The sequence below is a fragment of the Dysidea avara genome, chromosome 3 (assembly GCF_963678975.1).
Source record: "Dysidea avara chromosome 3, odDysAvar1.4, whole genome shotgun sequence".
In the NCBI taxonomy this organism is placed as follows: Eukaryota; Metazoa; Porifera; class Demospongiae; order Dictyoceratida; family Dysideidae; genus Dysidea; species Dysidea avara.
Window position 1 is genome coordinate 37,676,851 of NC_089274.1, and position 12,820 is coordinate 37,689,670.

Consider the following 12,820-nt stretch of genomic DNA (forward strand, 5'->3'; position numbering starts at 1 on the left):
TTATAGCATATTTTGAAAGTATTTTCAGTATTCTCCTGTATGTATGTTTGCCACACTAAAAGTGAAATTCATAAAGGAAAACAGTTTAGGTAATGGTAGGGTAAAATATCTGCATTTACACACATTCAAAATCTGTGTCACTAACAGTTGGCTCATAATTATAATCTATACGAAGCAGCCAAGCTGTTAAAAAAGGGTGCAGCCCCCCAAAAATTCCAGAGTGAAAAAGATGTGAAATTCAAGGTGGCAGCTAAGAAATAGCTGTGATGGTAGGTTAATGGCAAAACTTTTAATAACGACAATTTTAGGTGAATTTGTGTTGCCTACTCCAAGTTTCACTAGGATTCAGCACCAAATTCACCTGAATTGTTGTTATTAAAATTTTTGCCAATAACCTACCATCACAGCCATTTCTTGGCTACCACCTTGGATTTCACATCTTTTTCACCCTGACTTTTTTGGGGGCCACACCCTTTTTCACAGCTTGGCTATTTTTGCATAGATATCACTTCTTTTTGTATCTGTATACTCCAAAGCCAGCCTATGGCCAGCTTTGGAGCTTCCCTTACTTGTCTTTTATCTTTACTGCAGAAAGAAGGAAGAGTTCAAGAATGGAATTCTTATGCAATTTTGTTTATTATATATAATCATTTTTAAAAAATAATAACATATGTGACTGAATTTTGGAAAATCATTCCAAATAGCACATTAGAAGTTTTGAGATAAATGGTTTTAAAGATTTCAAGTCAGTATATAACTCGACAAGGACAAAAATCATGCGTATGAAATTTGTACAAGATGTGCATCAATCTATTACCTTTCAGACCACTTCCAGCACTTGTAGCTGCTTGTAGAGTTCCCACCAAATAAGATAGAAAATCTGAGCAGTTGGATGAGCGAAGTAGTATCACGAGTACTCACAAAGGGGAGGAGGGTGGGGGTGGCAGAGTGGGCAAGAGATAGACTTCAAAATGGAGGAAGACTATGATTGAAATCCAGAAACAAAATTACAGGGCTGTGCTGGCTTATTAGTGGCTGATATGCAGCAAAATATTTAGAAAAATGTTTGGCCAACATTTTCACACCATCCACCAGTAATCCACTGATTCGTGCTAAGCCAGACCCTTCACAAAACCTGAAGCCACCATTTGAGCTCTCCACACCACCCAGAAAAGATGTCTGTTAAAACCAGCCTCGAGTAGTTTGAGTAGTACTAAGGGTCAAGACTAGTAGTACAATAGTGTGGCAATCCACTGGTGTTAGTTTGATGTTACTTGATGAGTGATTTGGAATGGATTTGTAAAATCTGGTCACATATACAGGTTGGTTGGCTTCCCTTCAACTACAAGGTAACTTGTTTGTAGCTGAACTCTCTTACAGAGTGACTTCCAATGTAGCTAGACTCTCTATAGGGTGATTTAATGGAGCTGATCTCTAGTTACAAGATGACTCGTTTGTAACTTGACTTTCTACAGGGTGACTTGCTGTAGCTGACCTCTCTACACGGTCACTTGCTAGGTGATTTTTTGTTGCTGAATTAATTCTGTACAAGGTGATTTGTTTGTGGTTAAACTCTCCACAGGATGATTATTTGTAGCTGAGTTCTCTACAGAGTGACTAGTTGTAGCTTAACTCTCTACTGGGTGACTTGTTTGTAGCTGAACTCACCACAAGGTGATTTGTTTGTAGCTGAATTCTCTGTCGGGTCTAGCTTGTAGCTGAACTCTCTACAGAGCTACTTGTTTGTAGATGAACTCTTCACAGGGTGATTTGTTGGTTACTGAACACTCTACTGTGTGACTTGTCTGTAGCCGAACTCTCTGGAGACCTGTTTGTAGCTGAACTACCTACAGGTGATTTGTTTCTAGCTGATCTCTATAGGGTGACTTTTTGTAGCTGAACTTTCCACAATGTGACTTGTTTGTAGCTGATGTCTCTACATGGTGGCTCTTTGTAGCTGAAAACTCCACAGTGTGATTTGTTTGTAGCTGATGTCTCTACAGGGTGGCTTTTTTGTAGCTGAATGTTCCACAGGGTGATTGGTTTGTAGCTGAGCACTCTACAGGGTGACATTTCGTAGCTGGACTCTCTACTGGGTAGCTTGTTTTAGCTGAACTTTCTATTGGGTGACTTGTTACATAGCTGAACTCTCTAATAGAGTAACTTATGGATGATGCTGAACGCTCTAATAGGGTGACTGTACTATTAGATTATCTCGATCACGTACTTGCTACACATAATTGGATTTTGTATCATAATCAGTGGCTTTTGCTCCAATTCTTCTATGTAACTGCAAGAACTTTCTATGCTGGTTTTCAGCTCACTCTTCTTAGCGGTTTACCTGGTAAGCGTGAAAACTAATAGTGCTTAGTTTTTTATTCATGAAACTCATGCACAATACAACAGTTTAACCAATTTTTTGAAATTATGTAGTGTGGTCCAATATGTATGCATGTTTTGGCCCAAAAACCCTAGGTTATTTATTTCACTCCACAAATAGCCATGTATATACCGAACACACCTCAAGTCTCAAGTCGTTCACAGCTGATGTTGTGATAATGAAGCCTATAGTAGGCTTTTGGAATGTGCAATTTTGCAGAACTTTTGATGTCTTGTCCAATCTCCAGCTCTTCTAAAGGTTCTTTCACAAAGACAAGTAAATATTCCACCCAAAGACTGGTTGTTGGCAGCACACAAGTTCTCTCCAATAGGGCACAGCTGAGATATCCCTTCTTGACAATGCTTATACCATGTGTCCCTGTCCAAACAGAGTTCCTGCCAGCTGTCACTTAAATTAAGATTTTGTAAGTCAATAGAAACAAGATTCCTCCAACGCTTTTTGGGTCTATGAGCAGGTCTCTTTTTTTTCATCTCTCCATACAACACAATCTGAGGTAGCCTATTCTCATCCATACGCCCAACATGGCCCAGCCAGCATAAAATAATGTCTCTCCATGATTATCTTACAAATTTGCTCAATGCTAACTTGTCTTGCAAAGCAGCTGAAGTAAGGTGTTGTTGCCACTGTTCATATCTGGAGACCCTTAAAACGGTTCTGATTATGAAAAACAGTCAGATGCCTCACATAGGGAGCCTTAAGAGTCCATGTTTCAGCCCCATACAATAGCACAGCTAACACTGTTGCCTGATACGCTGCTCTTTTAGTTCCCAATGATAAACTTGAATTGGTAAACATTGAAAGTCTTAAGCAGCCAAAAACACGGGAAGCCTTAGCCAGACTACACTTAATATCCTCAGAAATGTCACCATCATCAGACACCACTGAACCAAGGTAGGTAAAATTGTTCACCATTTCAATCTCCCCACCATCGGTTTGTAATGGGGCAGTATCAGCAACACTCAAACCATCACCAGAAGCCATCCCTTTGGTCTTTGGAACACTAACAGTCAGACCCCATCTCCCTGTCCTCCTTACAAACCCTGTAGTGACACTCTCTAACTTATCATGGCTGGAAGCATACAGTGCTAGGTCATCAGCAAACTGAGATTCTGTTACTTTTATAGTGTTAAGTCAAGATCAATCACCGACCAACTTCCTCCTAGGACAACACAGTACATCAACACTAACTTCATCATAATCACACCTCCAGGTAGTCCTACAGCACTAAAGTACAGATTGAATAGTGTGGGTGCCAGGGTGCATCCTTGCCGTAGACCATTTCTAACTTCAAAATATTCAGGCAGAGTGCCACCTACCCTAACTACAGCATGCATACCTTCATGAAAGGACCTAACAATCTTCAACATATACAAGGCGGAACACCAGACCTCTCCAAGACCTTCCACAAAGCATCTCTATGCACCGAATCATATGCTTTTCGTGAGTCAACAAAAAGGGTAAACAGCAATTCTTGGTGTTCGTGTACCTTTTCCAATAGTTGTCGAGCCACAAAAATCATATCACAGCAGCCCCTTCCCTTTCGAAAACCACATTGTGATTCAGGCAAGATGTTTTCTGCAATGTGTTGAAGCCTTTCCTGGATAATTCAAGCAAACAATTTACCAACTACATCCAACAAACTAATGCCACGCCAATTGTCACAGTTCTGTGAATCACCCTTCTTTGGCACTGACACCACTTCAGAATCCTTCCAGTCTGCCACTACTTCACCATCCCTCCAATGTTTTGCATCAATTGCAGTAGCCACACACAACACACACACGCGCGCGTGCGCACACACATGTACACGCACACACACAACACACACACAACACACACACAATACACACACAACACACACACACACACACAACACACACACAACACACACACACACACAACACACACACATGCACAATCACACTATTGCATGTTATACAAATTGCAAGACGTGCTGAAACCACTGTACTAGACAACAACTTACTTCTTTCACAACTCCATCCTCCTCCACTTGTCATCCATATTACTGATCCATCACTCAACACATCACACACATATGATGGGTCTCCACTACCATTAAAACCTTCTTCACACTGTAGATCACACATTGACTGATATGTGCTACTACAAGACTCAGCCAACATGCCGTTCATTGGTAGTGATGATGAGAGACACTCCATGATGGTACAGGATACTGGTGATCCACTCCAACTACCATCAGATTGACATGTCCTCTGAGGACTACCAGTTAGCTCATAACCAGTGTTACATGTCAAATTTGTCAAATTACAAGTGTCTTCAAAAGAAAGAACTCCATCATCTCCCAGTGAACAACAAATCATTTCAATACTAGGATCAGTGAGTGTAGGACACTGAACTACAATTGTCAGTTTATCAACATCCGTAATTCAGAAATGATTAATGGTCTCACTCACCTCGAATACATACTGTATCATTATCACTCCAGCTTCCATTACTCTGACAGGTGCTAGTGTCATTACCAGTTAGCTCATAACCAGTGTAACATGTGAAGCTACAAGTATCTCCCTCATAACCCATTCCCATACTACCAGAACTACATGATGTTATCTCTCCATTGGATGGGGTTGTTAAATCAGTACATCGAACATCTAACCAAATGTGTATCAATAAGAAAGAACAAATTAAAGGTGGTTGATAATTAAGTAAAGTAAAAGGTAAAATACACAAATATCTACATATGTATGTATTCTATTGAAGCGCAAAATACTTAGGAAAAATAGCTGTCATCATACTCACCAAGTGTGAACTGGATTAATGATTGTGCTCCACTGCGAGTGGTATTAGCATACTTAAGATCAAGTGATGTAGCAGTAGATCCAATGAATACATAGAACACATATCCAGGTGTTGTTATATCCCTAATTCCATAACGAGAATCAGATGGATTATAAAATCCTATAACATCTCCTGATTGAAATTGTATTCTGTTATTACCAGTGAGAGGAATGTTTGCTTCTAGGAAAGCTAACTGAGTATTGAGATGACTTGATTGTATCTGAAGTTCATCAACTAAATTATAGAGTTGTGAAGATGGTTTTAGTCTCCATATTTGTATATAAGGAAAATTATCTCCAGTACCATCAGATATTATCCTAACCCTGATGTTGGTTATCCTACCATTACAAGTAAAATTGAGACGTGGAACAATTACTATTCTGTTCTGATCAATTTCATCACTACCAATTTGCTGAACATCATCAACATCATATATACAAGTTTGTCCACCTGTCGAATGTACACCACAACAGTGAAGAACAGAGTAAAGGACATGAAAATTATCAATTTTAATTATTGTTTATATAGATAATTTGCTAGCATTTTTGATAATGCATTAAACTGCAGGAAATATCTAAAGCAGAGCCAAGACTTTGAATACCAATAACTAAGATATCCTATAGCTTAACAGTCTTCCATGTATTAATCAACAGGATTTTTCACAAATTACATCATACACAGTTTACAACCCTCCCCTTTTGATCGTCTCATGCTTTAAAATAAAACTTAATTACACAAATATAAACTACACAATACTCACCTGAATATATCACACTGAACATCAATAACACTACCAAATACACTAGCTCCATATCACCAATAGCTGTAACATGTAATGATATTCTTGTTACATATCATTCTATACATTAGCAATAACAAGTACATACCTTTTCATTACATACAAAACATATTATACAATAACACAATAGGTTATCTCTATAACCTATGACCTTGCTACATATGCATTAAAATGACTGACAATGTAGACTTGTTACAATATACTTGTACAACCAAAGACAGATATTTTATCACATGTTACTAATGAATATGTAGCTACTTTGTGTATGGGATGTATGTGTTTACATTTTGGTCAAAAGTTTAAAGCTGAGTTTATGGAGAATGGCATGTTTGAGAATGTCTTAAGCTACAACAATAACCTATTGATGGTTTGTGGTGACCACATGCTACACCTCAAACAAACTTTAAGCACCAGCCTATGTACTTGTACTTGTCAATTATGAAAATGCAATATGTAGAGGTATCTTGACATATGAGATACATGAAGCTTCTTTAAAAGCATCTGTTTCATACTGTACTTGACTAGAGACAATGTATACAGTATGTATGAAGAAGATTTCCATGCATGAAGAAGACAATACTTAGTAAGACTGAAAATGAAATATATAGCAAGTGCAGGGGGCAGACACTTATCAAAATCTAATAGGTACATGCCACTTGTGAGTTATATTGTAACGTAAACTGATGGTGCTGCATTTAGCTTCTAGCCTTTCAACTGTTTTCACAAAGGCAGGCAGGTCCAGATCATAGACAAACTTCCATAATTTTTTAAAATTTTGATATTGATGCTTTGTATAGTATTAAAACTATATATTTGATGTTAAGATTCTTTCCTGAAGGTATTTTTCGACTTTGAAGATTTTAACAATACTTTTTTGGGGAGCACTACCTACCTACTACCATATTGCACGGTAAAATTTTTTGTAAATTTTGTGAATAGCATGAAATTCTGAAGCAATGAATAGTATCATGAAGTAACTAATCTATGGCACTCTTGCTGCTACAATGAGATGAGAAGTGAAATCTTTGCAAGTAGTGTTGTATACATTACCAGACAATGTTAGACTACTTTTTACAGTGAATCGATCATGTACATAACCTCTCCCTTTTGGAAAATGAAGGAGCATTTTATCTAGTCTCACATGGCCGCGTGGCCACTTATAATCTCTGATCAATAAGTCCTCATCCTGAAAGAGAGGTCTGGTTACGTGAGACTACATTTTCTCTTGCACTGGTATTATTGAATCTATCATTGCATACACAACACAAATGTATTTCTACCACTAATAATGCAGATTTCATTTCTTGTTGTGCTCTAATTGTCCCCAAAGCCAGCCATAGGTTTGCTTTGAGGTTCATTTTTACCCGTTTTTCTTTAGATCTACACACACGATGGTGATTGTTGAAGACAGAGGTTATAATTGTAAGCACATTTTTTGAGGACTTCTAATAGAACACACATGAAATGTTCTAGAACAATCTATGGATTTCTGTTGGTAGATATATACCTTTGCTAGCTGGAATTTTCATTTGTAAAATAAAAATTAGTGAAATGAACAGCCATGATACCAGTGGCTTAGTGGTTAAGGATTGGGTGTGAACCCTGGTTAGCTTTTTAAACATTTTCATGCACTTTAGTAATTGTGGTGATCTATTAGAGTATCTCAACCTCGCACAATTTTACACTTTACTTTGTAACTCTGTAGCCATTACTCCTTTGTTTCCAAACCATCAAAAGGCACTATCATGATGGCTATGCTTACAACAAATTTCATAAGTAGTTTACCCTACAGCCATGACAAAATTTTGATAGTTTCTTATGGGAATAAGCGTTCATAGCACCATAGACATTTATCAGATTCATAGCACACTCAGTACATGAACTCACTTTTATTATTATTATTATGTTCATAACATGTTGATTGGTGTGGCAACACCCTGGGTGGTGTACACTTGACAGATTCGAGCAGCGCACACCATTGGGGTGCAAATACCACTTACGTACCATGAATTTCATGTGTGCATACATATAAAATACTATATAATATTTTCCTAGCTATACACACCACCCTTACAATGCACCTAGCTCTATTGCCTACTTTTGCCTTAATTCTAACCGCAATAACATTTTCTACAAAGTCATAAAGTGTATACAACAACACCAAACAAACAAACACTCATGCAAATATTTACCACATAACATTCTACAAATGCATATAATAACACCAAACAAATAAACATTCATACAAATATCAATACACAAGTACTTCGTTGAAAGGGCAACTGAGGAAATCATTGGAGTAGGGCATAATAACTTTTTACACAAGCTAGGCAGATAAGAATTTTGGATAGGGTATAATACATTACTGGTTTAACAGTTGACCATGGTCTTCCAATAAGTATGTAGTACAAGATTGCAGCAATGCACAGTATATGCAATGCAACACAACATGATAGCAGCAACAACTGAATAATCATATAAGGGTCATTCCATGTCAAATCAACAAGGAATTTAGGGTCACCTCTCGGATTTTGATGAAACTTGGTGTGTTTGTAGTACCTATGGTGCTTATCACTCATGAAAATTTTTAGCTCCATACATTCTATAGTTTCTGATTTATGACCACAAATATTTTGAATATTTCATGAAAATTTGGTCCATCTCTAGTTACAAAATCAACTGCAACTTTGTACTGTGTAAATATTTTTAAACACACTTTTCAGTGATGGAAGACTGTTGATTGACCTTTCCAGTGATCCCTAAATTATGGGATATCTACTTAATTATGGTTCAAAAGTACTTCATTGAAAACTTTAATCCCTTATATTTTGAAAAGTGCAGCTTTAAATTTTTCGAATTCTTTTGTGAATAATGATTGGGTCATAGTCTATGTTTGATAAAAATGTTGTGGTGGGACCACAATGGGCTCAAGAGATATAATGAATTATGTTGTGGTATGCAGTGGAATTTGCAGTCTATTATTGCTGTATTGGAGTGTACACCTCCAATAACCACTTACAACAAGGCCATGCCAAGTTTGTCTTACAGAGTGAAGGTGTCTAGGTGCATTGCAACCTGTATTAATGACCACCTGTATTGAAAGACCATCTATAAGCTGTAGCTAATTTATACTTTAATTGGATATTAATGTATAGCACCAAAGCATCAACCCTTTCTAGCAAATCCAAAAATGGTCCTTATTAGACAGGTTGACTATAAATGAGATTATCATGCGTCCATAAACACATTAATGTTGTACCATCTCTTCAGTTATACCTTATTTATTAAGTAAAATCTTGTCGTAGTGCACTCACATACATATCCCCACTCTACACTATTCAAGTTACGTACATGGCTGCATAGGTACAATAGACCTCCTCAAAAAGGATACCTGGGCACCTTAATAGCCTCATGATCTTACTTTATAATTGTACGTACATTTTGGGCCCAAGACAAGTCTGTGGTTTCTCAAAAATGAACACTTCATCAATGGTCCAGGGAATAGAAGAGTTACACTATATACAGTAGATGTATTACTTGTACCAAGAGTTTTTATATTATTAACACTTGCTTGCACCTCAATATGTGATTTATAGTACTGTAATTACTAAAATGGTTTTTCAAAGTATTTTGGGTTGACGCTTTGAAGATCAGTACAGGCAGATGTTGAGTATGTGGTCAGCATGTCCTATGTGAGTATGTGCATGAGTTTATGACTTGATCTTCAAAGTGGTCATGAATGTAAAGTAATGTAGTAATTAATTTCACATATTGAGGTACAATTAATGCATGTATGGTAAAACCCCTCCATTGCTAGGACCATAATAAAATGCTCATATTACAGAAGCCACAGACGTATCTTGGTCTAAATGTATGTGCACCACTAGAGTGGGAGTACAGTGTATAAACAGGTGTCCTGGTTCTCAAGATATCCAGGTATCCCTTCTGAGGAGTTCTGTTGTATGTATCTATGTAGCCACATACGCAACTTAAATATGGCTAAGTCTACTACAGTGGTATTCAACTTAATAAAGAAGGTATTTGTGAAGAGATAGTACATTTACATGATGTTCATGGACACATGGTGGTCAAATCAGTAATTTATAGTCAACCTGTCTAATAAGGACCATTTTTGGATTTGCTAGAAAGGGTTGATGCTTTGGTGCTATACATTAATGAAGTATAACTTAACTGCAGCACATAGATGGCCTTTCAATACAGGTGGTCATTAATACAGGTTGCAATGCACCTAGACACCTTCACTCTGTAAGACAAACTTGGCATGGCCTTGTTGCGAGTAGTTATTGGAGGTGTACACTCCAATACAGCAATAATAGACGGCAAATTCCACTGCATACCACAACATAATTCATTATATCTCTTGAGCCCATTGTGGTCCCACCACAAAAATTTTATCAAACATAGACTATGACCCAATCATTATTCACAAAAGAATTTGAAAAATTTCAAGCAGCATTTTTCAAAATATAAGGAATTAAAGTTTTCAATGAAGTACTTTTGAACCATAATTAAGTAGATATCCCATAATTTAGGGATCACTGGAAAGGTCAATCAACAGTCTTCCATCACTGAAAATTGTGTTTACGAATATTTACACAGTGCAAGGTTGCAATTGATTTTGTAACAAGAGATGGACCAAATTTTCATGAAATATTCAAAATATTTGTGGTCATAAATCAGAAACTATGGAATGTATGGAGCTAAAAATTTGCATGAGTGATAAGCACCATAGGTACTACAAACACACCAAGTTTCGTCAAAATCCGAGAGGTGACCCTAAATTCCTTGTTGATTTGACACGGAATGACCCATAAGTTAAATTTAGCGTGATTGATTTGGTTTTGCCATGAACAGATAATTAGCACTTCATTCTCCCAAATTTCCTCCTCAGTTTCCTATCACCCCATGATAGCAATACTGGTATTGCACATTCACATGCACGCCACACACACACGTGCACACGCACGTGCACACACACATGGAATGGGAAGAACACGTACATCCAATGGGAAAATACCTGTAATTTTAAGCCTTAGTAATAGAAAAGAGCGGTACATAATGTTAATACACACCCCTAAGTCCTGATTCTAAGATTTTACAATCTAGCTATACGGTTCAGTATAAAAATAAGTTATCTTTGTTGTGCTTGTCAAGGGTTGCTTTAAACTCGATGGTTGATGCTGTTTACTCTGTTACTCTTTGCTTGGTTGGTGCTGTTTACATGGTGAAATTATGCACATTAGGAACATATAACAGTCATAAATTGTGCTTGTTGCAACAGCATGTGATTTTACGTGGAATAAAATGATAATTAAGTAGCTCAAAGTAGCTCAAACATATATTGTGGTAAGAAAATGTATTGTAAAGGCCACCAATAGTGACAGATAATCAGCAACAAAAGAGCAGAAAGTCAAGTTGCTTGTCTGACCCTGAAACACGGTTGCTGGCCATACACATGCTGTATATCGGTAGCTAGAAACAGAAGAAATGATATATTTATATTGGAGCATAAACTGCAGTGAATGTGTCATATATGAAGCAATTGTCAAAATACCATGAGACTACATTGCCTGGTAGGATTACACAACCAAAAATTGTGCACTTTTTCATAAAGCCATGAAACTTTCCACATAAATAGTACTCCTCATGACATGTAATTTTAGATATAGTGCCATCGCTGAGTTGACCTTTGGTGACTTTTACGGCCATTTTTGTACAGAAAATTGATCATTTTTGTCTTTAACTCCCTGAGGCAGTAATTAACTTGTTAAAACATGGTACCAAACAAAATATCATGCTGATAAAAAACAACCTGGTTTTTATTTGAAGTCAATAGGTGATTTCATTACAAAGTTATGATCATTTTTACTAGCTGCAAAATTTGATAAATTTACCTGCCCTCAAGGTATGAATTACCTGTGGGCAGATTATTATGCATAAATTCATCAAATTTTACAGCTAGTAAAAATAATCATAACTTTGTAATGAAATCACCTATTGACTTCAAACAAAAACCAAGTTGTTTCTATCAGCAAGATCTTTTGTTTGGTACCATGTTTTAACAAGTTATATACTGCCTAGGAAGTTAAAGACAAAATTGAGCAATTTTTTTGTACAAAAATGGCCGTAAGAGTCACCAAAGGTCAAATCAGCAATGGCACTATATCTAAAATTACATGTCACGAGGAGTACTATTTATGTGGAAAGTTTCATGGCTTTATGAAAAAGTGCACAATAATTATTGCCAATTTTGGGGGCTACGCCGCTATACTAGATGTAGCATAACACAAGCAAACAGCTGGGGATGCCTGCAAGCAGAATCAAACATTAATGTCCTAATGATGTAATTCATAGTATTGTGTGTGTAAGTGAACAGATCATACTCATACTGCTAAAAGCAGAAATCATACATGCCAACACAAATGCAACATCACACATACAATAACACATATGCAATGACATGCATGTAATGATACACTTGCTACTGCAATAAGCTATAGAAATGAACATGTGGCATAGCTCACAAAAACTACACATAAATAAATGAACATAGTCTGCGGGTAGAATCCCTGCAAGCTTAAAGTTCACAGCGATCTGCGGGTTAGCCTACAAGTGTTCAAATAGCTTCGAGAACCTATGCATTTCATCCTGGTTGTAGATATGACCACAGGATCACCACCTCCATTAATGAATTTCTCAGAAAGCTTGTCAGAGTACCACTCACTAAATTGCGCTTGTAAAACAATTTAACAGCTTTGTTTACAGAAAAATCCATGGGCTGT

At 37.0% G+C, this 12,820-nt stretch overlaps 1 protein-coding gene across 1 annotated transcript in view; it reads right to left on the bottom strand.

Annotated features, from left to right (window-relative positions):
- LOC136248494 (complement receptor type 2-like) overlaps positions 1-12,820 on the bottom strand; it is a gene marked incomplete at its 3' end in the record, with an annotated part of 43,380 nt that overhangs the window by 20,485 nt on the left and 10,075 nt on the right. The window contains exons 2-5 of the mRNA XM_066040271.1: positions 5,979-6,041; positions 5,180-5,668; positions 4,837-5,031; positions 4,386-4,778 (exon numbers count right to left, since the gene is read on the bottom strand). Of these exons, the coding sequence (XP_065896343.1) occupies positions 4,386-4,778; positions 4,837-5,031; positions 5,180-5,668; positions 5,979-6,030 (1,129 nt within the window). The remainder of the gene's footprint in view (positions 1-4,385; positions 4,779-4,836; positions 5,032-5,179; positions 5,669-5,978; positions 6,042-12,820) is intronic.